This window comes from Triticum urartu, chromosome 2 (genome assembly GCF_003073215.2).
Source record: "Triticum urartu cultivar G1812 chromosome 2, Tu2.1, whole genome shotgun sequence".
Taxonomy (NCBI): domain Eukaryota; kingdom Viridiplantae; phylum Streptophyta; class Magnoliopsida; order Poales; family Poaceae; genus Triticum; species Triticum urartu.
Genome location: NC_053023.1, coordinates 394,664,903 through 394,691,643, shown reverse-complemented (window position 1 = coordinate 394,691,643; position 26,741 = coordinate 394,664,903). Strand labels below are relative to the sequence as shown.

The window sequence follows — 26,741 nt, the reverse complement described above, 5'->3', positions numbered from 1 at the left end:
CCGCTACTCGAGCGGGGGCAAATGTCACGCCTGCTGATCGATCAGCAGCGGACTGAAGAGTGTAGGTTCAGAGTCTGAACCCGCAACGACATGACCTGGTCAGCGGACCGAGCCGGGCCCAAGGATCAGAAGTAGGCGTGCGTGTGTGGCCAGCTGGCGCTGCTTACTTGTATGCCTGTGTTGGGACAATGAGGGTATCGAGAACAAATTAAATCATACCTTGCTGTCGACTCCTCCCCTCACGCTTCCCTCACCTACTCTCGTTCTCCCCGTCTCACCCCGATCTCCCTTCCTCTCGCTATCAGATCCACTATCGGGGTATGACACGTATTTAAGAATAAAAAAAAATCAGCCTCCATGAAGGCCGAGCTCCAAAACGCCAAACTCATGCAGACGCTCCTTTCATTTCATATATCTAGCTTCTGTGAGCCATCAGTGGCAAAAATGGAAATAAGCAGTGGACGGGTTCCCTGGCGCGAGTTGACTGGAAAGACTTCCTTCTTCCTGGATGCCGCGTGCGTTCCATTCTTTTCCCTCCCGAAAACGCCGCACATCACAACGACAGACCACCCAAAAAAAAGTTGATTTTTTTTCTGGGAGGAGGTGGTCGTCGTCGTCGTCGTCTCCGTCTACCTCCTCCCCGCCTCCGATGCCATTAACCCCACTCCCACGGCCAGCCTCTCGTCGCGAGCCCCCGTGATGCCGTCGTGGTGGAAGCGCTCCAAGACCGCCTTCCACCGCTCCGCCACCACCGCCGCCTCCTCCGCCCCGGCCTCCCCCGCGCGGGCGTCCACCTCGCGCTCACAGCCGCGACGCGCGGGGTCCGAAGACGCCGGGGACCTCCTCCTCGCGCGGCCACAGCGCCAGCCGCGGCAGCTCACGCGACAGCGGAAGCTGCGCCACGTCTACGATATCGACGCGCTGCTCGCCGACCTCGGCATCGACGTCGCGTCCTCCTCCTCGCCGCCGCATGCCAGGGGGCGCGCCTCCGCATCCGATGCCGTCGGGCTCGGTCCCCCGATCTCGAGGTCCTCCAACGCCGCGGACGGGGTGGTAGCTCCGCCTCCGAGGTCCGCGTCGTCCCCCGTGTTGCACCCGCTGCCGTTGCCGTCACCGTCACCGAAGCCCCCCGCAGAGCTGGAGACGACGGACCCGGCGTCGTTGCAAATACCGAGGTAATGTTGATTCATGAATAAATAAAAATCGTTGCAACTTGCGATATCTTATTTTCCCTATCGTCGATTGCTCCGAATTGTGTGCCGTCGTGTGATTGAACGTGCTTGCTGAGCTGAGGAAACGACGGTAGAATTATGATCTTTTATCACGTAAACAATTTGCGATCTGTCGATGGGATTGACATGTGTAGGAAGCTACAAGGATTGCAATGAATTATACTACCTTCTGTTTTTTCATTACGCCCGTCCAGCCATTGCAATATAGATGAATCTCTTCAGGATTTACATTGAGGTGAAAGATAGGTGGGGTTCCAATCCAACCATCTACAGGCAGAAGTAGCTAATAGTCGAAAGCTTGCTATGATTGTTTGGCCACTGCTTGTCCCTGTATTTATTGTAGGTTACAGAAATGAAGGGACAGGGGTTCAGAAGTCAGAACATTCTCTGAACTAGAATGTTCCTGGTTGGGAGATGGTGTTATTACAGTTCTTATCAATGGTTTATCTCCGTTTGTACACTATGACATCTGACTGAAGAACAAAAATTGTGGGGAACCAGAATGACTTGGTGGTAGGATCCGCTGCTGTTACTAGCAAATTAGTTGCATTACCAAGTCTCATTTGCTGACCCGGTCCTTTCCCTCTCTACTTTTAATGATATATGTGTACACTCCATATTGTATTTAAGCTTTAAAGAAATCTGTATCTAAACTTGCATTATTCCTTGCATCATTTTCGGGTTCTTACTAATCATGTGGTTACAGGGTGACAGGTCAGACTGTGCAGAAGTTCCCTGAACATAATGATTTCTGCCCAAATGGTACAAAGCGGCCTACCTCTAGTCACCATCGAAAAGCACTCCGTGACAAGTTCCAGGATAAGAGTTCAGCTGAAACAGGGAACTTCCGTTTGAACATTCCAACTAGAAGTGCTCCAACCAGTGGATTTTCCAGTCCTGTAGGCAGCCCTCGAAGATTGAGCAATGCTGACGTCTCGTCTACTGTGGCATCTTCTCATGCTCCTCAAGCATGGTCAGCTCCATCGATCCACACTATTGATTTTCTGGGAGCTTTATCTCCTCGGACTTTGCCTGAAAAACTTACAGGGGCTTCAGAGCCATCTCCTTACTCTAGTACATTCAGAAGTCCTATTCTTATGCCAAGGAATACCAGTGCCCCTCCATCGCCACTCCCAAAGTTATTCCCAGAAAACCAAATTTCACGTACTGAAGTCAATGGAAGTGCTAGTTTGCATCCATTACCACTTCCTCCCAGTGCTATAAGCCCAATGCAAACATCTTTCAGCAACCAGCCTGCTCCAAAAGTTGAAATGCCTTCGGTGTCTTGTCAGTGGCAAAAAGGAAAACTTCTAGGTAGTGGTACATTTGGCTGTGTATATGAAGCTACCAATAGGTATGGAAGTGTAATCTCTGTATCATTGTGACTATTACTTCGTTGACTTCTGGATGTTTGTGTACTGACATTTGCTTGTAGGAACACTGGAGCTCTTTGTGCAATGAAAGAGGTCAACATAATTCCTGATGATGCTAAATCTGCCGAGTCGTTGAATCAACTGGAGCAGGTTATCAAATTTGACTTATTATCTGAAGAAAGTGCATGCTGGATTTTGTTGCAAAAACAGGGAATTTGACTCTCTTTTCAATCAGTTCCATTGGTTCTTTGGGAATCTTTCATATGTTATTTTTCCTATTGAATTTCTTATTCTGATAATCAAGTCTTAGCTGCTTCAGTTTATTGTGCTTCTTCCAACAATTAAATATGACAGTAGTATGCCATGTGCTCATTGAAATACTTGTGATCTTCAACACAGACGAACTTAGTATCTAGAATACTCTAGTGTAGCACCTTTCTGAGAATTGATCTTTATCATTACAATGTAGTATTTGCCTTTTATCCTTGATAATGATTTATATGCAAGTTACAAGCTGCCTTTGCTGATCTATATTCATATATTTCAGGAAATAAAGTTCCTAAGTCAATTTAAACATGAAAACATAGTTCAGTATTATGGCAGTGACACTGTAAGTTCCCCACTATGCTGAGCTAAGTATCTCTTGTGCTTCCGTAACGACATCTTATTTCTTGGAGACCCTTGCAGATTGAAGATCGTTTCTACATTTACCTGGAATATGTACATCCGGGTTCGATTAATAAGTATGTCAAACAACATTATGGAGCAATAACAGAATCAGTTATCCGTAACTTCACCCGACATATTCTTAGAGGCCTAGCTTTTCTGCATGGCCAAAAGATTATGCATAGGTGTGTGCTCATGCATATACTTGTTTATACGATTTTTTATTGCTAGATCAGCTGTTATGTGAACTCATGGTTTGCCTCTCACCACTGCATGTGATTTTCTGTATCCTTATCCTTCTGCTATTTTAGATTTTCGCACATCAACCATCCACGACTTACCCTTGTCTGTTTATTTTACTGTGTTCTGGCTGAGTTTAGTTACTAGGTGAATGGTTGTGTGAATGTTCATTTACTTTTGTACTTGCTCTAGATGAATTTACATTGGTGGGGGACTCGGATGATTTTTTCATTCTGCCAAGTCTTTATGGTCAACTTCTTGATTATTTTTTGTTGATATGCACTCCTGCGTTTGATATCACTTTGTGGCATGTATGTAAAAGTAAGTGAATTTACTCTTACAGGGATATCAAAGGAGCAAATTTGCTAGTTGATATCAATGGTGTAGTGAAATTGGCCGATTTTGGAATGGCCAAGCATGTGAGTATATCCTTGCATAGCAGTTTTTTCACATGGTACTGTGCTATGTCTATCCATTTTAAATTTTAGAGGCGCATTGGCAAAAATATTAGTTGAATACCAACTGAGGCAACCATCTAAATATTAATCTAAATATGTGTAGCATTATGATAGTGGCTAGTTGTTGGATGTGCTTAAATGTAGTTTGAGTGCATATCTCTCGTCTGCTGCATGTTATTGATCACTACAAACAAATAGAATTGTGTTTGGTAGCATTTTGCGTAGTCCTATTGGTTGATTTATTTTTGGGAAACTGGCAGGAGCACTGCCTTCTCATCTGAACCAATAATTACAGATGTATTTTGAGTCGAACAACTAAAACTAAAGATGCTATTTATTTAATCGTGTTCATTGTTTGCACAATTATTTGGTATATTGTCATCTTTTGTTGTGCTATCGTATCATCCGCAATAACTTTGTTAAGAGAAGGGCCACTCCACAAATTTTTGAAAGCTCACTCTGCTAAATAGTTGGAAACATATCCTAAGTATCCTCTCATTATGCCCTGTTGACACTTCTCTGTTTTACCAGTTAAGTACTGCAGCCCCAAATCTTTCATTGAAGGGAACACCATACTGGATGGCCCCAGAGGTATGCCTAGATAGTTCTTGCACACAATGTTTTTCTTTAACCTTATATTACTGTCGTGGTTCTTCAAGCTCACGTTACTTCTGGATTGCATGCATACGATTGCCTGCTTGCAGACCTGCAATATGTAATGACATTGCAAAGTAAAAGTGCACTATCCAAAGCATGTGCCTGTTACATCTTACATGGGCCGCTACAGCTCCAAACTCGGTTTATGTAACAAAAGAAATGTGAACTGTTCTTAAGTAGATGGAATTAGTTGTCATTTCTTTGCCTGAAAGCAGTTAAAGCAACAACCTTAGCAGTAATTTTTGTTATATCTATCTCGTCACGGGGAAGATGGTTCCCCTAACAAAAGTAGACGACCGATATGTGACCTGAAAGGCTGAAACAACCTCAATAGCACTGCATTTCTCTAGTGCACAATGCAAGTCATTAGGTCCCTTATGGAAATTAAATTACCATGTTACAAACGATACTAATAAAGTATTTTGGTGACTCTTTATTCAGCAGATTCGAGTTAATTAGCATTCTTGAGGCTACACAAATTCAGCTGATTCTGACTGCATTTTGGTTTGTTTCTTCTTCTGCAGATGGTTCAGGCTACACTAGCTAAAGATGTAGGATATGATCTTGCTGTTGATATCTGGAGTCTTGGTTGCACCATCATTGAGATGTTTGATGGAAAACCTCCTTGGAGTGATCTTGAAGGGGTAATAACTTGGAGCGTTTAGCTTTACAGTAAGCTTACTAACATGCATTTCATGACTTTGCCTAGTATACATAAAATCATTTCCATTTGCCAAGGATAAAATTAATCAAAACGGAAGAGCTTCACCCAACGAAAATATTGGTTTGAAAGTAAAGATTTTTCGCGTTAGTTTCACATACATGGTCATTATGTGTATAACCCTTCTTACATGTTTATGTGGTATAGATGCAGCCATGTGACTGCTCACTGAATTTGCGAAATTGGCATGCAAATAAATGCATGATATTCTCAAAGAAAAGGTCTATGTTACACAAATTGTGAGTTTTGAAAGCTTGAAGCTTTACTTCTCATAGTCTCATTTCGGGGCTGTAACAAGAAAAAATGTGGCTAGAGGGCCTGTGTTTCTGTGGTAGTATAATCTTAATTTTATAGGTGTAGCACCAGATCACATAAATAGTTACAGAAGTTAACAAAAATGATGTTATTAGTTTATCAACGTTATTCTAAGGAACCTTATCTGCACTACAGCCTGCTGCAATGTTTAAGGTTTTGCATAAAGACCCACCAATTCCTGAGAATTTATCCCTAGAGGGAAAAGATTTTCTGCAATGCTGTTTCAAGAGGAATCCAGCAGAGAGGCCGACCGCAAGTGAGTTGTTGGACCATCCATTTATCCGGAATTCAAGTCACTACAGTAAACATGGTTCCATACATGCCTTTGCGGGGATTAAAGTCCATGTACGTCTGTCTCTTCCTGCATGGTATCCCCCCTCTATAAAGATCCTGAGATTGGCGTAAATATAACTGATATCACTGTTGAATGACAGGATAACGGATACGGTTTCAGGGACAAAACATCCTCCAAGAGTGAACCATATGTGAAAGGAAGAAATACTATTGGGTGAGTAGCTTCCTTTTATTTATTGTTCTGTTAGTACCTAATAAACCGTTTCCAGTTTCATTTGCTAGAGATCCTAAGATACTTTAATTCTTTTCATTGCCAGTGAACCAAACAATTCTAGGCCATTCAAATCGTCAGCCTTTCGACTGACGCCACTAACAATCCAGGAAGTCGCACCTAATTTCACCCCTCAACCGTTTGGTTTAGCCTCCAATCCTGGTTCCTTTGCCATCTCAACGAACCCCATGCATTTTCCGATGGCGAACCCTCAGCCTAGCCCACTGCCAAGGCCCAACGGAAAGGAGGTTCTCTTCTAAGCATATAAGGTGCTGCATGCAATGGGTAATGCCACTGATATCTGGGATCTTGTTCAGGTGCGCAGCTCCTTTGCACAATACCAATCAAGAACTGAGAGAAGGAAGGAAATATAAGAGGGAAATGAAATCTCGCGCAGCTTGAAACTTTATAAGGATAAGCTGCTCGTGGTAATAGTGGAAGGAACACCGTATCCATGCAGATGCCTTCCTGCACCAACACTCATGTGATGGAAAACATCAATATTCTGCAGACGCCGTCTGAACTTCTAGTAATTGAGCAGCAGTTGCACTTGCATGTATGATATCCCACAGTTTATCGGGTTGTTGTATATATAATAGCAAAGATTAGATGTTTTTGTCAGGCTGTCAAGACTCAAAGTATGATGACAACTGAATGCTCCTGAATGGGGGGAGATCCATGAGAGCATGGGTCCCCTTTCTTTCGGGGAAATATTGCCGGCATTTATTGTGTAACATAGAACTAGGATTAGCTGTAGATAAAGCTGAAAGTTCGTCTCTCTCCCTCTCTAGTAGGAATCAGGTGTAGCTATATGTTGCCATGTAACAATATTTTTGTTCTACCATCGATTATTTATTGAGAGATTGTACAGAACAGGTTTTATTTTTTTCCTGTTCAGAAGGTTTATCTGAGCTCCTCTAACATTCCTTTCAATTCTATACATTGGCCAAAAATAACCCATGCATGAGTATGGATTGTCTGGAGAATACGATGAAGCAAATTTTACCAACATTGGAACAGAATTGCAGGGTCATCCTTAAAAGCACTATACTCCCTAATTTTAGAAGCCTCACGTTCAATTGAGGCTACTCATTTGGATTTTGGTCTTTCGATTTTGACCATATCATCTCTCGAGTCCTGTGGGGGGAATGGGGCTAAGTGGGCTCCTTTCAAAAGTGCCAAGTGAAATGTGCCATTACTTCATTATCTCAAACTAGATGCACGCTTCAGACCAACAACTTGAAAAGTGGTCAATTTAGTCCATAAACAAGTTTATTAGATCATATAGGGTCAAAACGGGACCGCTCACACTTGAATTAATGTGTAGAGTGTTTTCTGAAAATTAGCCAATCACAACCTAGCTAATGGTGTATCAAAGGACGAACCAACCTATGATTGGATGGTTAGAGAGACTGTGGTATCCCCATCATTTATTTCTGAATTTATTTCAAAATTCCCGATGATACGCATTCAGTGGGAGGGGGCATTCCCATTGACGACGAGGTGGCTACGGTGACTTCGTAAATTTCAAGATAATATGCCGGCTCAGTCTTTCGGAGGTGCTCATAAGAGTAGAGTGTGCGTGTGTGCGTTCATATGGATGAGTGTGTGTGCGTGTATATGAGCGCTTGCGTCTGTACTGTGTTAAAAAATGGTGTACAGAAGGAAAAAAACACATGTCGTGGGACTTAACCTACACCCTTGCGTAAGCAATTGGTGTCGGAGTAAATGACCACGGGTAGCCTAGCCGACTCTCCCTGGCTCTTCAGAAAAATCATAGGCCGATCGAGCCTTCAAACATCCAAGACGTGGGGTCGCCTTCCCCTAGCTGGCTACCTCTCAGGCCGGCTGCACGAAGGCGGCCTAGCCCTAAAATCCTCGAGAAGAAAATCACGAGAGGGCTGGCTCCAAGAAGCCGACCACGAGAAGGCCGACTCCAAGAAGCCAGCCCCCCAGCAGGCGGGCGAAATCGTGCCCTCAGAGTTTGCACCCACATAACGGCGATGAGACGGGGCGTGGCTACAGTGAAGCCTGCCGCCGCTGAATCCCGAAGCGCGCATGGCCACAGTGCGTCGTATGGAGCGGCCATCACCCGTCCGGCGCGGCACTGTTGCCATGTTGACCATGACGTCACCCACGGCGAGCTGTCAGTACGACCCGTGGGTGGCGGGCCCCCTCAGTCAGGGAGACGCCTAAAGGCGGCCAAGCCTCTCCCAGTCGGCCTGGGGTATGGCCGACTCCCAGTAGTCGGCTAGTTCACTTCCTCGAAGGAGGTGCCTCATTAAGGAGATAAGGCGAGGTAAGGCTACAACAATAAGCCGCCCGGCGGCAGCACTGAAGCCATGCTTACCACGACAAAGCCCTCGTCACCATAGGCGAGGCAACAATAACCAGCCTTCGACAAGACCCCCGAGCAGTGGGACCGGCCTGTCGACCAGAAGGCCGGCAGCCGGCGGGGTCCACCAGTCAGCGGGCCCATCGGTCGGCAGAGAAGCCGGCCAGCGTAGACACAGACGGCTGGGGCCCACACCCAGCCGGATTATCATTGTACCCCTGGGGGGTAGGCCTATATAAACCCCCCAGCGCACCCATGCAGGGGGATCCTTTTTCCAGTAGTTCTAGACACCACATCGAGAGGAGAAGCATGCTAGCCTTGCCCTTCTTCATCCTTTCACCGAACAGCTCAAGGAGCCTCTTGTAGCTATTTGTTGATCTAGTGACCATGCGGAGACCCCGCAGAGCAGCAGTAGGGGTGTTATCTCCACGGAGAGCCCTGAAGCTGGGTAAGATCCACCGGCGTGCATGTCTTCGCCTTATCCCGTTTCCAGGCATCGGCGATGTTTTATTGGCTCCCATAATGATAAGCCACCCGTTGGCATATGTCGCACCAACCACCCGACATTTGGCGCCCACCGTGGGGCCAGGTGCACCGTCATCCGGAGACCTGTTCTGGATGGGAACCCTCTTCCTTCCCAGCGTGCGTAGCCAGCCCGGCTCGCCCGATGGCGCTTGCCCCGACGCGCTGCAAGGCGTCGCCGACGCCTGCGCGGCGAGCTGCCTCGCCGATCTTCTTGGCGAGTCTCGCATCTCCGACGAGCCCGCATCCGACGCGGGCACAGGCTGCCCCGAGAGCCACCTCGTTAGCCTCCTCGACCAACTCCACGTCTCCGGCGAGCTTGCCACGGACTTGGAGTCGCTTGGCTCCACCGACCCGATGCTTGTCGACTCTGACACGGCATCGCTTGACGCCTTCCCTCCAACGTGGTAATCATCAACGACCCACTTCCTCGAGCCGACAGCAGCGACAGCGCCATCATCGAGGTACCGGTCATCAGCCATGGCGCCGCCTCTGGTGAAAACGCCCACGACGCCCTGCAGACGGTGTTGCACAACTTGTCCACCCCCATCCCGGTCGACGCCGATGCCGAGACACTGGAGGCACGCCGCCTCGCTCTCGTTGCGGAGGGCCAGAAGCTAGCTACCATGAGACGTCTCACCGAGGCTCACCAGCGCGAAGTCGACTGTGCCGCCTTCGGCACGCCGCCTCCCGACGGGCCGAGCCGCGTCGGCATCATCAAGAAACGCGGTGCGGCTATCGCCGACGTGCTGGGAGCAGACCGCCCAGTCTATGCCACGCCACTCGAGAATCTACGCGTCGCCTAGGTGGCCGTAGACGAGCTGAATGGACTGGGGCCCGACGAGCTCCCCTACATGACCAGACGCATCCAGCATCTTATCGACGCGGCCACAGAGCGGCATGAAGCCGGTGCCCGCGCCGAAAGTCCTCCCCCATGCCGAGAGCACGGTGCGACGTCCCAAACGCCGACTGCGGGCAACGCCCGCGCAAGGAAAGAAAAGGAGTCGGCTGCTAGCCGCAGCCGGACTCGAATCTCCATCGAGCGTGACGCAGAAGGCCGTCCTCGAGCTGTGGAGTGGCGGGGTGACCCTCCTCCTCCGCCTCGTGGGGAGAGATATCCTACCCCGCCGCCTGTCACGCATCCGACTCTCAGCGGCCGACTGGGCCGCCACGAAGGAGTCGGCGAGAATGACGCCCGCCACCGGATCGACGGCCTAACGCGATCCCTGGCTCTGGAAGAAGAAGATGATATCGGCCCGCCTTGCGTCGTCCCTCGCATCCGCGACGAGCCCTTCCCCAAAGGGTTCTCGCTCCCAAGAGACACGCCCAAGTACAACGGCTCCGTGAAGCCGGAAGATTGGTTGATCGACTACTCCACTGCGGTTAGCATCGCGAACAGCAATAGGCGTGTTGCCGTGAAGTATGTCCCCCTCATGCTCCAAGGCACAGCGCGCACCTGGCTCAACAGCCTCAAGCCTTACAGCGTCAACAGCTGGCTAGACTTCACAAAAGCCTTCATCCGTAACTTCACCAGCACCTACAAGCAGGCTCTCAAGCCCCGACAGCTCTCCTTGTGTGTACAAGGGCCCAATGAATCAACCCACGACTACCTCACGCGTTGGGCCGAGCTCCGCAATTCCTTCGAAGGGGTGCACGAGGTTCAAGCTATAGAGTACTTCACCGCCGGGTGCCGAGAAGGCACCCTCCTCAAGCACCGACTCCTCTGTGACGAGCCGACTACCCTCGACGAGCTGCTAGTCATAGCTGATAAATACACCACGGCCGGTTCTTCAATGAAGACCGAGCTCCGAGTAGACGCCTCCGGAAAGGTGCTTGCTCCGAGTCCCAAGACGCCGGCGGGAGATTCCAGCTGACGCCCGTACCATAACGACTACAAGCGCAAGGCTCCCATGCCGCCTTCCACCAGTCGGCAGGTGGCCACAGTCGAAGACGAACAACCCGAAGGGCGGCCCACGCCCAAGAAGCAGAAAGGCAGCAGGCCGGCTTGGCAGCCGACTTTCTCCTACGAGCAAGCACTTGATGCCCCCTGCAAGTTCCACAGCGGCGCGAAGCCTTCAAACCACACGACCCGAAAATGCCACTGGCTCACGCGGATCTCCAAGGGTGAGGGGATAACGCCGCCCCCGCCTGCTGGTTAGCCGCCTCTGGCCCCTCCGCAGCCGGCCGCTCGACCAGCAATCGGGGCCGTTCAAGATGAGTTCCCCGACGAACATGCCGCCTACGTCGTCTTTACGAGCCAACTAGAAGATCGGCGTAGCCGGCGTCGACAGCACCAAGAAGTCAATGCAATCGCCTCCAATGACCCCGAGTTCATGCACTGGTCTGAAAGGCCTGTCAGCTGGAGCCAGGCCGATCACCCAGAGGTGATGCCGTCTCCCGGCTCTTACGCATTGGTCTTGGACGCCACCCTCGCAACAGAAAGGCGAGCTGCCCGCTTCTCCCGCGTGCTGATAGATGGCGGGAGCAGCACCAACATACTGTACCGTGACACTATGGAGAAGCTGAGCATCAAGAAGAAGCAGCTCATGCCTAGTCGGACTGTGTTCCATGGCATCGTACCCGGCCTGTCCTGCTCCCCAATCGGCAAGATCAAGATAGATGTCCTCTTCGGGGACAAGGATCATTTCCGCCGAGAGGCAGTGTGGTTTGAGGTAGTGGATCTGGAAAGCCCTTACCACGCGTTGCTTGGCCGACCTACTCTGGCCAAGTTCATGGCTGTACCCCACTATGCCTACCTCAAGATGAAGATACCAAGTTCCAAGGGCATCATCACCATAGCCGGAGACTACAAGAAATCCTTCGAGTGTGCGGCAGCTAGTAGCCGGCTGGCCGAGTCCATCGTGATTGCCGAAGAAAAGAAGATACTGGATCGAGTCGTGGCCATGGCCGGCAAGCAGTCGGCCCTATCCCCCGACCCAAAAGGGTGTGATGCCCAAGGATCTTTCCAGCCGGCCAAAGAAACAAAGAAGATACCTCTGGACCCGGAGCATCCAGAAAGGTTCGCCACCATCGGGGCAAACCTGGACAGCAAATAGGAAGGCGAGCTCGCCGATTTCCTCCGTGAGAATCGGGACATCTTCGCATGGTCCCCCAAGGACATGCCCGGGTGTTCCGAAGGAATTCGCCGAGCATAAGCTACATGTCCGAGAAGGTGCAAAACCAGTTAAACAGCCTCTTCGTCGACTATCGGAAGAGAAGAGAAGGATTGTAGGAGAAGAGATAGCCCAGCTTCTGGCAGCCGGCTTCATTATGGAGGTTTTCTTTCCAGAGTGGCTCGCCAACCTGGTCCTCGTGCTAAAGAAAATAACAAGTGGTGCATGTGTATAGACTACACCAGCCTCAACAAGGCCTGCCCCAAAGATCCATTCGCCTTGCCAAGGATTGATCAAGTGATAGACTCCACACCCGGATGCGAGCTGTTGAGCTTCTTGGATGCGTACTCAGGCTACCACCAGATAAAGTTGGATCCAGCTGACCGCCTGAAGACCGCCTTCATCACACCATTCGGAGCTTTCTGCTACCTGACTATGACATTCGGCTTGAGAAATGCCGGTGCCACTTTTCAGCGTTGCATGTAGAAATGCCTCTGTCAAGCAGCTCGGCAGAAATGCCCACGTCTATGTAGACGATATTGTGGTGAAGATGGAGAAGCGCGGCACCTTGCTGGAAGACCTCAGAGAGACATTTGAAAACTTGCGCCGTTTTCAGATCAAGCTCAACCCCGAGAAATGTGTGTTCGGAGTACCAGCCGGCCAGCTCCTGGGCTTCCTGGTTTCCGAACGCGGCATTGAGTGCAACCCGATGAAGATCAAGGCCATAGAGAGAATGGAGATTCCCACCAAGCTACGAGACGTCCAGAAGTTCACCGGATGCTTGGCTTCCTTAAACCGCTTCATCAGCCGGCTCGGAGAGAAAGGTCTCCCCCTCTACCGACTCATGAGGAAATCCACTCACTTCGAGTGGAATGACCAAGCGGACCAAGCTTTCCACGAGCTAAAGAAGATGCTGACCACACCGCCTGTCTTGGCGGCACCGACTGAGAAAGAGCCCATGCTCCTTTACATTACCGCCACTAGCCGGGTGGTCAGCACCGTTATCGTGGTCCAGCGCCCAGAAAGAAGGCCGAGCTCAGCTAGTCCAGAGGCCGGTGTATTATTTAAACGAAGTATTATCCGCCTCAAAGCAAAACTACCCACACTACCAAAAGATGTGCTACGGTGTTTACTTCGCCGCCAAGAAGCTCAAGCCCTACTTTCAAGAGCACCCCATCACGGTCGTATGTACTGCCCCGCTTGCCGAGATCATAGGCAGCCGGGATGCATCCGGCCGGGTGGCAAAATGGGCCATTGAGCAAGCTCCCTACATGATCTTCTACCAGCCCCGCACCGCCATCAAGTCCCAAGCACTGGCCGACTTCCTCGTCGACTGGGCCGAAACCCAGTATCTGCCACCGGCCCCCGACTCCACTCATTGGCGGATGCACTTCGATGGGTCCAAAATGCACACCGGCTTGGGAGCCGGCATCATCCTCACCTCTCCCAAGGGCGACAAGCTCAAGTACACATTGAAAATTCTTTTTGCCGCCTCCAACAATGTGGCCGAGTATGAGGCGCTCATACACGGGCTCCGGCTAGCCAAAGAGCTCGGCATCCGCCGGATCCTGTGCTATGGCGACTCGGATTTGGTGGTCCAGCAGTCATCTGGCGACTGGGACGCCAAGGACGCAAACATGGCGAGCTACCGTTTCCTCGTTCAGCAAATCAGTGGATATTTTGAAGGATGCGAGTTCCTTCATGTACCACGGGCCGACAACATGCGAGCAGACGCCCTGGCACGAATAGGCTCCACCCGGCAAGCTATACCAGCCGGCGTTTCTCTCCACCGCCTCCTCAAGCCATCTATAAAGCCGTCTCCAGAATTCGATTCCATCTTCGTGCCGCCTGACCCCGATGCAGTCGGATCCGACTTGGGGAACCAAGCAGGCGGCTCGGGGACTTCGACAAGCGGCCCAGGGACTGCCATAGTCGCACCCGGCTCGGGAACTTCGTAACTCGGCCCGGGGGCTACTGCAGCTAGCCCGAGGACTGCATCGACACAACAGGCAGTGGCCGACTCCAACTCTTCACCACCCAGCCCACCCACCCTGGTCACAGTAGCAGTTTTGATAGCAGAAGAAGTCACAGCTCCATCATGGGCCCAGCCCATCCTCAACTTCTTAGTAAACAGAGAGTTTCCAACTGACGAGATCTCGGCAAGACAAGTCCAATGCTGAGCCGGAGCATACACAATAGTAAACCGAGAGCTTGTTAGGCGTAGTGTCACTGGAGTCTTCCAGCGCTGCGTCGAGCCAGAGAAGGGCACAGCAATCCTCAAGGACATCCACCAAGGTGAATGCGGCCACCACGCGGCCTCAAGATCACTCGTTGCCAAAGCTTTCCACCATGGATTCTTCTGGCCAACTGCTTTGGATGACGCTAAGGAACTAGTCAAACACTGCAAAGGGTGCCAAGTTTTCAGTTCCAAGCAACACCTGCCGGCTTCTGCACTCAAAACCATCCCCCTCACCTGGCCTTTTGCCATCTGGGGGCTGGACATGGTGGGCCCATTCAAGACGGCACGCGGCGGCATGACACATCTGCTCGTCGCTGTGGACAAATTTACCAAGTGGATTGAAGCAAAGCCGATCAAGAAGCTGAATGGGCCGACTGCCGTGACGTTCATCGCAGATATCACAACCCGGTACGGCATACCGCGCAGCATCATCACTCATAATGGTACAAATTTTGCAAAGGGAGCACTGGCACATTTCTGCGCAACACAAGGCATCCGGCTGGACCTAGCGTCCGTTGCCCACCCGCAGTCAAACGGCCAGGTCGAGCGAGCAAACGACCTCATCCTCTCCGGCATCAAGCCCCGACTGGTCGTGCCACTAGAGCGTTCGACCGGCTGTTGGCTCGACGAGCTACCGGCCGTCCTCTGGAGTTTGCGCACTACCCCAAACAAGTCAACCGGCTTCACCCCTTTCTTCCTTGTATATGGTGCCGAGGCTGTCATCCCAATTGACATCGAGTTCGACTCACCTCGGGTCACCATGTACACAGAGGCGGAGGCCAAGGAAGCACGAGAAGACGACGTCAACCTGCTGGAAGAAGGCCGGCTGTTAGCCCTCAGCCGGTCCGCCATCTATCAGCAGGGCCTATGCCACTACCACAGCCGGAAGGTCAAGCCAAGATCCTTCCAAGAGGGTGATCTTGTGCTCCGACTGATCCAGCGAACAGCCGGCCAGCACAAGCTCTCGGCCCCTGGGGAGGGCCCCTTCGTCATCAGCAGAGCTTTGGGCAATGACTCCTACTACTTAATCGACGCGCAGAAGCCGAAGGCACGCAAGAGAGATGATTCTGGCAAGGAGTCGGAACGACCATGGAACACCAATCTCCTCCGAAGATTTTACAGTTAAAAAGCAGTATGTACCACGCTACCTTTTGTACTAAGAACGAGACAAAGGGTCCCCCGAGGAGCACTCAGGGACTACCCTCTTTTATCTATGAAAGATGAGTATCATGCCTACAATTATGTTACTACATTTGCTTTTTCGTCCGGCACCGAGTTCGACCAGTCGGCCCGGGGACTCGCCGCCTCGAGTTATATCTAAAGTTCTGCCTGCAGTCAGACAAGTAGTGTGCCGGCACCCAAGCCCCCTCTTGTCAAAAGTCGCAGCTCGAAGAATCGACTGTCCGACTGGAAAGAGCCAAGGGCAGGAAAGGATGCCCACACGAAAAACGGCTAAGGACTAACGAACTTATATAACACGAGCCGGCCCCCCGATCCCGCCAACCGGCTACCAGAGCAGCCGGCTGGCCGGCTTCCCGTTCACCTTGCTGCAATCTAAGAAAGCTCGAGTACTTGTCTTCCCAAAACAACCAAGTCCTTCTCCAGCCATAGACTGGAGAGCAGCTGTCCGGCTGGGAAGGCGGTGGCCAAGGGAAGGCGGCAAAGGAAAAAGCCAAAAAGATGAAAGCAAACATGAACGGAAGCCAAACACATGCATGATTATATTTACACAAAAGACCTTCAAAAGGCCAGCATTGAACATAGTTTAAACACACCCCCAGTGGGTGGAACTGTGCAAATTTAATAAAAGTTGTTCAAAAGAGTAACGAGCAGGAAAAGCAAGGACGACAAATCAGGCCAAGGGAGCGACGGGCGAGTTGGGCAGGTCGGTGGAGACGGCAGTGCCGGCTGAAGGAGTGGCCGGCTGGCGAGTCTCGGCGTGATCATCACCTCTTGCAGGTGGCGTGCTTGCACACGCCTCGTTGCTGGAGGCACGATCAGGCTGAGGCGGGCTGGTCGCTTCGCTGTCTGGCACATCATCTTCACCATCCTCTCCCTCTTCCCCTTCGCCCTCATCGCTGGAAGCAATCTCCTCCGCCGAGTCCTCACCTTCTGCCGGGTTCAGCCCAAACCACTCCTCCGGATGAGTGACGCCGGCATCATCCACCTTAGGGCCAAAGGCGCTGGTGTCGGTGTACTCGGCGATCGCCGAGGTGCGCTAGACGATAGCCAGCCGCACCGCCTCCAGCTCCTCGTCGGCCTCCTGCCGCCATGTGCTCAGCTGGTCCAAGTTCAGCCCAGGATACCAAGATCAGACGAACTCCAGCGCCCGCCCAGCGCCGGACCGGGCCGCTGACGCCTTCCAAGCCTCGAAGCGGCCGACTGCGACCTCCAGCCAGTCGGCAGTCCAACTTGGGGTGCGGGGAACCACCTCGCCGGGCCAGAGGGCGGCCAGCACTTGCGCCCCGGCGCGCTGAAGACGGTGGAGCATGCGGTGGGCCGGCTGCAGGCGGGCTTGAAGCGCCAGAAGCTGCTCCTCAAGTGACCGGCCGGCACCCGATGCGATCTCGGCCCCTGCCGTCGCGCGTCGCGGTAGGCCTCGATGGCTTGGGAGGCGGCAGCAGAGTTGTCGGGAAAGTAATCTGCACAAAGAAGAAAGCAGCAACACAAAATCAAAATACAAACCAGATGGCAGGAGGCAGGCAAAGAAACGAAGAAGAAGGCGGCCTACCGTCGATTAAGTCTTCCACCCGGCTGTAGCCTTGACTCAGCGCCTGCCTTGCCTCGGCCCAGTTCGCCGCCTCTGTCTCATATTCGGCTTTGAGGGCGGCCTCACTCTCCTGCGCTGCCTTCAGGGCCGCCTTGTGGCTCTCCTCCTGGTCGGCCAGTTTCTTGGCTAGGCGATCGTGCTCCTGAGCCAGGGCGGCGCACTCGGCCTCCTTGGCGCGAAGGGCGGTCTGGGCTCCGCTTAGATGGCTCCTTAAGTCAGCATTGGCCCCTGCAGATATGAAGAAAGAAGTCGTCAGGAAAAGATTCGACCCGACTGCTCAGCAGTCGGCCCGAATCTCGGGGAGTACACCTAGTGGGTGCGCTGACGCGCCCCCACTTGAGACAAAAGATGAAGCACTTACTCCGGCTCTCGGTCAGATCGGTGGCTTTCTGATTCAACTCCTGGGCCTGAGAGTTGAAGGCAGCTGCGCGGAGGTTATGATACTCCTGCAGATAAGATAAGAGATGCGAGTAAGAACAAGACGACAATCAAAGTCTACCAAGAAGTTCCAAGCCGCCTGCTCAGAAGCCGACTCGGAACTCAGGGACTACACCCAGTGGGTGCACTGACGCACCCCCACGGAAGAAATCAGGAGCAATCAATGAAAAGCAGGAGGACTCACTCGGATCACCGTGCGCGTCATGAGAAATTCTTGAGTATACTGCTTCAGCGCGGTAGCTTGGGCCTGAAGCCGGTTCCGGACGTCCTGCGCCGCCACGTTCAGCACGGCCGTCCCGCCGCCCGGCGTCCACCCGGACGAGCTATCGCTGGACGCTTCCAGGTCCTGGGCCGACGAGTTGGCGCCAATAGTTCTTTGCGGATCCGGCGCCGAAGTCGCCTTCCCCGCGCGCCGACGAGACGGCGACGAGACCACAAGATCCGCCCCCACAGTCGGCTCGCCTCCAGCCGGCTCCACGAGCGACGCATCGGTCCGGCCTTCTTGGCCCGTTCCAATCGGCAGCGACGCCGCCGCCTCCCTCTCCATCGCGGGCTGGCCACGGCCGGCCTCCTCCGTCGGGGGCACTGGGATGTCAGGAGCCGCGGCACGGAGGGGGATGACAAGCTGCGGAGGCTAGTTTTGCAGGGCCTCCGCCTCCTTCTCCGCGGCCGCGACCTCCGCCTGGGCCTTGGCAGCCGCGCCGACTCGCGCCTCCGCCGACTTCTCCTCCGCCTCCCGAGACGCCCTCCGCTCCTCCGCCTCCCGCTCCTCCCGCGCCTCCCGCACATTTCGCTCTGTCGCCTCTAGGAGATCGGCGCGGGGATCCACACGGCGGGAGCTTGAGGACCCTCCCGCGGGTCCGACTATGGAGGCGGCAGGGGCCCGTTCGAGAGAAAGTGGGGCCATGTTTGATAAGTCAAGAAGAAGGCTTAGAAGAATATCAACCAAAGAAGAAAAAGAAAGGCGTAAGAAAAACGACACTTACGCTGAAACCGCCTGCGGCTGCTTCACCACCTTGCGGAAGCGGGCCGCCTTCGCGGCCGCTTCTTCCTGCTTGGTCGCCGCCACGGTACTCTTGGGCTTCTTTGGACGACTACCGAAGTGGGTCGACACGGCCCGGCATTTCTGCGCGTCACCATGAGCAGCCCGCGCGGCAGATGGGCCCGCGCCTTGATGATCGGGCGCCGGTCGGCGGTGCGGAATGACTTCGGCCTCGACATCATCCGGCCAGTCCTCGAGGGCGGCCCCGAGCACAGAGCCGCCTGCCTCGCCGCCCTCCCCTGCGACGTCATCTTCCATGGTGGCCACCCCCAGGTCCGGGTCGTCAACGTCGTCCATCGTGCAGTCGGGGAGGAACTGGCGTTCCACCCCCGCAGCCCCAGTTGCCGGCGGAAGCATGGGATTCTGCCAAAAACAAGCCGACTGGTCAGGAGTCGGCCATCATGAACCCGGCAAGAAGGAAAGAAGAAAAGAAAACAAACTTACCACAGGCGGAGGATTGGCGCGAGAGTACGGCTCCTTGCCGTACTGCCACTCCTCGGTGAGCTTGCAACTGGAAATGTAGTTCACCATGTAAGACACCTCGGCGTGAGGCATCTCCTTGGTGCTTAGCCGGCACGGGTCGAAGCGGCCGCTCATCTGGCAGATCATATGAGGTCGGCCCTGGAGCGGGAGCACCTGGCGCTCCACGAAGGCGGCCACCAGGTCGGCCCCGGTCAGACCCTCTGATTGGATCATCACCCAGAGCCGTGCAACGGAGGCGGCCCCACCCCGAGACAGCGACCTGGCCTGGTAGGACCACGAGGGCTGCCTCCCAGCCGGCGGGCCGGCTACGTAAGCCGGTAGGTTGACAAAGTCGCCTTGCGGAGCGATGTTCTTCACGTAGAAGTAAGATTTCTGCCAGAGCTTCACCGACTGGATCAGCGGGATTGCCGGAAACGGATTATTGTCGCTCGTCCTCTGCATGGCGATGAAGGCACCGCAAGGGGCAGGCACGCCCGCGACGACAGTGCCAAGCTTGCACTGGAAGAATTCCCCCCATAGTTCGAGGGTGGGGAGGACGCCAAGAAAGCCCTTGCACAGAGCGACGAAGGCCGACAACAGCATCACCATGTTTGGCGTGAGGTGATGCGGCTGGAGATGATAAAATTCGAGGAACGAGCGGGAGAACCCGCTCGCCGGTAGGCCGAAGCCGCGCAAGCAGTGCGAGCGGAAGATCACCCGCTCGTCCTCCTCCGGTGCCGGCAAGATCTCCCTCTCCAGCGCGAGACGGAACCGCACGTAGTTCGCGCCTGGCAGCCGCCGCGTCCGGCAGAGGAAGTCCACGTGGTCGTCATGGACGTTGGAGCCATCCCAGGAGCTTGACAGTGCCATGGGGACGGCACGACAACAAAGGTGTGGCGGCGGAGAGGCGCGCGACCCTGTCACGATAAAGCGACGGCGAGCCAAGAAGATTGGCGGAGGAGCCGGGCGGCGGCAGGAAGCTGTGGCGACGGAGAGAAAGAAGAAGAAGGAAGGGGCGGGGCAAGGGCGAGCATGCGAGCGTTTGCCGCTCCCCCTCCCCCCCTACTTATAGCCTCGTGCGGCGAAGCCGAGGAGGCGAGGCGTGGGGGGACGTGGGATTAACTGCGCCCACTCCCCCACGCCCCATGATTATTGCGCCTTCACGGCATGCGGTAACCGCCGCTGGGAGGCGCGCGGTCCATCCGGGCCACAGAAGATCCGTGTGTGGACCGGGGCTCGGTAGTGGCGGGCCCCAGACTGCGGCGGCATCCCGTCGCGCGCGTGGGCTGGCAGGCCCTTCCGGCCATAGGGTGCCACGTGGCGCGCGGGCGATGAACGATCAGCTCGCAGCCTGACTCGTGCGCCGCCTGGTTCCCACCTTCGAGCTTCGAAACCCTCTAGAAGACGGCGCACCTGATCAAAGTCGGCTCCTAGTTCCCGGCTCCTCAAGATAGGAAGCTGATTGAGTTTCTCGTCTCTTTTCTGCCTCGGAGCACAACCAGCTTCGGGGACTACTGTTGGAGTAAATGACCACGGGTAGCCTAGCCGGCTCCCCCTGGCTCTTCAGAAAAATCATAGGCCGATCGAGCCTTCAAACATCCAAGACGTGGGGCCGCCTTCCCCCAGCTGGCTACCTCTCAGGCCGGCTGCACGAAGGCGGCCCAGCCCTAAAATCCTCGAGAAGAAAACCACGAGAGGGCCGGCTCCAAGAAGCCGCCCCCAGCAGGCGGGCGGAATCGTGCCCTCAGAGTTTGCACCCACATAACGGCGATGAGACGGGGCGTGGCTACAGTGAAGCCTGCCGCCCCCGAATCCCGGAGCGCACATGGCCACAGTGCGTCGTACGGGGCGGCCATCACCCGTCCGGCGCGACACTGTTGCCATGTTGACCATGATGTCACCCACAGCGAGCTGTCAGTACGACCCGTGGGTGGCGGGCCCCCTCAGTCAGGGAGATGCCTAAAGGCGGCCATGTAACACCCCGGATATGATTTACCGATTATGTAATCCAACTCTTGCCGTTTCGGGCGTTAAGTTATTTTATTTTCTCGGGTTTGGGTTTTGTCTCCGTGTGTTTTTGTCGATTGCCATGCATCTCATATCATGTCATCATGTGCATTGCATTTGCATATGTGTTCGTCTCATGCATTCGAGCATTTTCCCCGTTGTCCGTTTTGCATTCCGGCACTCCGTTCTCCTCCGGTGAGCATTTCTACCTTTATTTCGTGTGTGGGGATTAAACAATTACGGATTGGACCGGGACTTGCCAAGCGGCCTTGGTTTACTACCGGTAGACCGCCTGTCAAGTTTCGTGCCATTTGGACTTCGTTTGATGCTCCAACGGTTAACCGAGGGACCGAAAAGGCCTCGTGTGTGTTGCAGCCCAACACCCCTCCATTTTGGCCCAAAACCCACCAAAACCCTCTCCATCATCTAGAGCGTTCGACCACGATCGCGTGGCCGGAAACCGCACCTCATTTGGACACTCCTAGCTCCCTCTACCTCTATATATAGACCCCCTCCTCCAAAATTCCGGATCCCCTTCGTCCAAACCCTAAAAATCGGATCCCCTCGCCGCCGGACGTGTCCGAATCGGGCCGGACACGTCCGCCCGCTGCCGCCGACCAACCAGCCGCCGCCACGTGACCCGGGCGAGCCCCACATCACCGCCGCCGCCCGAGGCCCGCCAGGCCCGCTCGCCCCCCCCGGCCCGAGCCGCCGCCTCCCACGGGCCAGATCCGGCACCGCCCGCGCCCTTCTCCTTCCCCGACGCCGGCTAGTCCCGCCGCCGCCTCGCCCGGCCACCGGCCGCCGCGCTGGCGAGCCTCCCCGCTCCGGCGCGCCGCCCCGCCCGCGCTCCTCGCCGCCGCACGCCCGGGGAGCTCCAGCCATCTCCGTCTCCGCCCCGTACCGACCTTCTCCTCCGGCGGCCGACTTCATCTCCGGCGAGCTTCAAGTCCCCGGCGAACCTCGTTATCCGTGCGGCCAGATCTGGATCCGGATCTCGGATCGGTTGACTTTTTGTCCCCGAAACCCTAATATTTTGACCTTGTTCATCGCATCGTATCTCCGCATCCGTAGCTCCGTTTTGGGCATATAGCACATCAAAATGTTCATCTCAGAGAGCACATCATTTCATCTCATTGCATCATTTTCATTTGAGTTCATCTTGATGCCCGAAATTCTGTTAGAAGAGTGCTATTTGAGATAATTGTCAGATCTGCTGCTCCAATTAGATATTTGTCATTTTTGCCATGATTATTGTGTGCATGATAAGCCCATTAGCTCTACATGTGTTTTGTTATATGTTTTGCCATCTATCCAGAGGTGCAATCCATGTATTTTTTTTGATGTGTGTGGTGACTAGCACAAGGTTGCAAAGTGGAGCATTCGTTAATGCTGATTTCAGGGACTTAGCATTTCCACTAAGTCCTTGACCTGTTTATCTCAATATGCCATATGTTCATGTTGTTTCCTAGTGATCCGTGCCTCTTTTGGGGATATTCAGTAAGGATGTTTTGTTAATCTTGTAGTGCTCTATCCATCCATGTCTTTGTTTGCAATTATGGAGCACCCTAGCTTGAGTCAATCGAGCTCTACTTTTGTCATTTCGTGAATCTGGGCAGATTGTCTACTTGTTAGCGATTTTGCCGAGGATGTTGTAGTTGATCCGTGCATGCTATGTTATTGTTCTTGCCATGTCTAGCTTGTATAATGTGTATTCTTGATGGGTGTATGCTTAGATTGTCATGACTTGCTCTGTAGTGAGTGCATCAAGCTCGTAAACATGCCTACTTGACATCTGTTTTGCATGCTCCAGTTTTTCTCTAAGTCTGTGAACTGATTATGTTTTTGCCATGTTCACATGCTTGCAAATGTATTTTATGATCCCTTTTGGCTCAAGGTCACTAAGGGACTTTTCTTAAGCTCTTTGAGTAGCTCCATGCCATGCTTTACTTTGCCATGTTCAGGTCCTGTAGCATATAGTTTTCATGCTCCAAAGTGTGCTACCTGATCTGAAATTCCAGACAAGTGTTAATTTCACTAAGTCTGAAATCTGTTTGCCAATTGCCTTTTTGCCATACTTGTTTGAACCTGCTAATGGATGAATTGGCCGTAGCTCAGTGTTCATCTTTTGTTAAGCATCATGAATGGATCCCTGCCATGTATTTTGTTGTCAGGTTTGAGTGCTGTATCATGTTCATCTTGTTGCATCTAGATGGCTACTTGCTGTAAATCGTAGAACGTGGCCATATTTGAATTGCTTGCCATTTCCAAACCGTAACTCCGATTCCGGCGATCTTTATATCGTTTTCAAGTGATTTCATCTCACCTTTCCAGTGGCACACTTGGATTACCAAGTTGAGGTCAGATTCATTCTTTCCTTGTCAAATCTTGCATATGCACCACATATCTCATCCCGCATAGCATACCATCTTTGCATCATATTGTTTGAGCTTTGCACGTGGTTGATTGTGTCCTTGTTGCTTGTTTATCTTGTTTGGGTAGAGCCTGGAGACGAGTTCGCTAACGAGGAGCCCGTTGAGTTTGCTTTCAAGTATCTAGTCAACTCTGACAACTTTGCAGGCAAGATGATCATACCCTCGAAATCACTACTATCTTTGCTTTGCTAGATGCTCGCTCTTTTGCTATGCCTATGCTACGATGCCTACCACTTGCTTATCAAGCCTCCCAAATTTCCATGTCAAACCTCTAACCCACCATGTCCTAGAAAACCATTGATTGGCTATGTTACCGCTTTTGCTCAGCCCCTCTTATAGCATTGCTAGTTGCAGGTGAAGATTGGAGACCGTTCCTTGTTGAAACATTATTTACTTGTTGGGATATCATTATATTATCTTGTTAACTTAATGCATCTATATACTTGGTAAAGGGTGGAAGGCTCGGCCTCTCGCCTAGTGTTTTGTTCCACTCTTGCCGCCCTAGTTTCCGTCATATCGGTGTTATGTTCCCGGATTTTGCGTTTCTTACGCGGTTGGGTGATAATGGGAACCCCTTGACAGTCCGCCTTGAATAAAACTCCTCCAGCAATGCCCAACCTTGGTTTTACCATTTGCCACCTAGCCTTTTCCCTTGGGTTTCGCGGACTCAAGGGTCGTCTTATTTTAAACCCCCGGACCAGTGCTCCTCTGAGCGTTGGTCCAACCTAGAGCACCGTGCGGGGCCGTCCCTTGGCAACTTGGGTTACGTTGGCTCCCGTACGCTTAGCTTATCCGATGTGCCCTGAGAACGAGATATGTGCAGCTCCTATCGGGATTTGTCGGCACAGCGGGTGGTGTTGCTGGACTTGTTTTACCATTTTCGGAGTTGTCTTGTAGAACCGGGATACCGAGTCTGATCGGAATGTCTCGGGAGGAGGTCTATTCCTTCATTGACCGTGAGAGCTTGTCATGGGCTAAGTTGGGACTCCCCTGCAGGGATTTGAACTTTCGAAAGCCGTGCCCGCGGTTATGGGCAGATGGGAATTCGTTAATGTCCAGTTGTAGATAACTTGAACCTTAACTTAATTAAAATGAATCAACTGTGTGAGTTACCGTGTTGGTCTCTTCTCGGTGGAGTCCGGGAAGTGAACATGGTGTTGGAGTAATGCTTGCCGCAGGTTACCCTCTAGTTACTCGTTCGCGCTTTGCCCTCTCTTCCCGCTCTCTTTTGCGAACAGGTTAGCCACCATATATGCTAGTCGCTTGCCGCAGCTTCACATATTTACCTTGCCTTACCTATAAGCTTGAATAGTGTTGATCACGAGGGTGCGAGATTGCTGAGTCCCTGTGGCTCACAGATTACTTCCAAACCAGATGCAGGACCCGATGACTCCGTTCCAGATGACGCGCTTGAGCTCAAGTTGGAGTTCGACAAGGACTCACGCCGATACTACGTGTCTTTCCCTAATGATCAGTAGTGGTGCCCAGTTGGGGCAATCGGGACCGTGTCGCATGTTGGGTTGATCTTTTATTTTGGCACTGTAGTCGGGCCATGAGTGTTTGAATGTTTTAATGCTATTTATGTACTTTGATTGACGTGGCGAGTGTAAGCCAACTATGTTTCTCCCCTTTTATTATCTATATTACATGGGATGTTGCGATGATTGCCTAACTTGCGACATTGCTTTCAATGCGGTTATGCCTCTAAGTCGTGCCTCGACACGTAGGAGCTATGGCCGCATCGAGGGCGTTACAAGTTGGTATCAGAGCCTTCCCCGACCTTAGGAGCCCCCACTGCTTGATCGTTTTTAGCAGCCGTTGTTGAGTCTAGAAAAATGTTTTGAGTCATTTAGGAATTATATATCGGAGAGTTTAGGAATTATTTTTACTCCCCAGTCTCCTCATCGCTCTGGTAAGGCATCCTGATGTAGAGTTTTGACTCTTCTCTTCTCAAATTTCACTAATTTTTTTTAGGATCACGCGGGTATCTTGGAATCGTTCCGATGGTTTTGTGACGAGAACATTGTTCTTGGTGCCTCCTGTCTTTAGGGGTTGTGGCAGTGTCCCGGGGAGTTGAGCTCCGAGGTGTTGTCGTCACAATTTTATCGTTGCAGTTCTGGAATACCTGAGTTTAGTACGCCGACATCAAAAATCTCTTTTATGCAGTTTGTTGGTGAGATAACCTCGACGCCACCCAGTACTGGGGCGGGAGTTCGGGAGTATCGCCATAACTTGTATAATGGATGCTTTTTGAAGGTTGAGGTAGATGGTTTCTGAAGTTTTCTCGGTTATGTGTTGAAGGATGGATACAGCTGGATGTAGGATTTGCTAGATTTGGGTGAGATATTATGCTTCCCCTGTATCCCCAACACCTGATTGCATAACCGAAAAGGTTCGGGAGTTTCATAGGTGGGAATTCTTGTAGCTCTAGTCCTTCTTCCACAGATATTTGGTTTGAGATTGGGATTTCTTACCGAGTATTCGTTCTTGATCCGTACCTTGTTGATTTATTCCTCTACCTAAATTCTAAGTGGCTTCTCAATTTATGGATATGTGACCATTTCAAGTGGAATGCATTCGTTCATTTTGTTCGGATGTGAAGACTATATGTTGCAATTTCAACCCGTTTGATTCAGCTTATTTTATCTGTCAATGTGCTAACGGTTGTCACCCTCTTCAGGATGGCTCCCGCTAAGAGCACCAATCAGAATCAGAATCAGGATCCGCCACCACCTCCACCTCCTCCGGAGGCATGGCAAGCTGTGATGGCCTCAACCAATGCAAACACGTAGTTGATCATGCAAATTCTTCAAGAGCGCAATCAAGTGAACCAAGGCAACAATCAGAATCACTTTGCTACACTCAACCAGTTCCTTGTTAACGGGCCAAAGACTTTCAGCAATTGTGTTGAGGCAACTGATGCTGACGATTGGCTCGTGGATCTGTGCAAGCATTTCGAGTGCAGTAACGTCAGGCCTGAGGACTTTGTCAAGTTCGCATCCTTCCAACTCAAAGACCAAGCTGCAGAATGGTTCCAGCAGTACAAGGATTCCAGAGGAGGCCGTGTGATTACCTGGGATGAATTCCGTCAAGATTTCAAAGCTCATCATATTCCTCAGAGCATGGTTGAAAGCAAGCGTGAGGAATTCCG

General features: G+C 52.3%; 1 protein-coding gene across 2 annotated transcripts; it reads left to right on the top strand.

Annotated features, from left to right (window-relative positions):
• The first annotated feature begins 502 nt into the window (after nt 1–502).
• LOC125537488 (mitogen-activated protein kinase kinase kinase 5-like) lies at nt 503–7,118 on the top strand. 2 transcript variants are annotated; one of them, XM_048700804.1, is made up of 11 exons: nt 503–1,175; nt 1,939–2,586; nt 2,668–2,755; nt 3,153–3,215; nt 3,293–3,456; nt 3,855–3,930; nt 4,501–4,560; nt 5,151–5,270; nt 5,798–6,007; nt 6,097–6,170; nt 6,545–7,118. In XM_048700804.1, exons 1-11 carry the CDS (start codon nt 700–702, stop codon nt 6,627–6,629), a joined length of 2,064 nt encoding a protein of 687 aa, XP_048556761.1. In that variant the 5' UTR covers nt 503–699; the 3' UTR covers nt 6,630–7,118. The 2 variants fall into 2 exon arrangements, with proteins under 2 accessions (XP_048556761.1, XP_048556760.1); XM_048700803.1 differs by having other exon boundaries at nt 506–1,175; nt 6,274–7,118.
• The last annotated feature ends 19,623 nt before the right edge of the window (nt 7,119–26,741 follow it).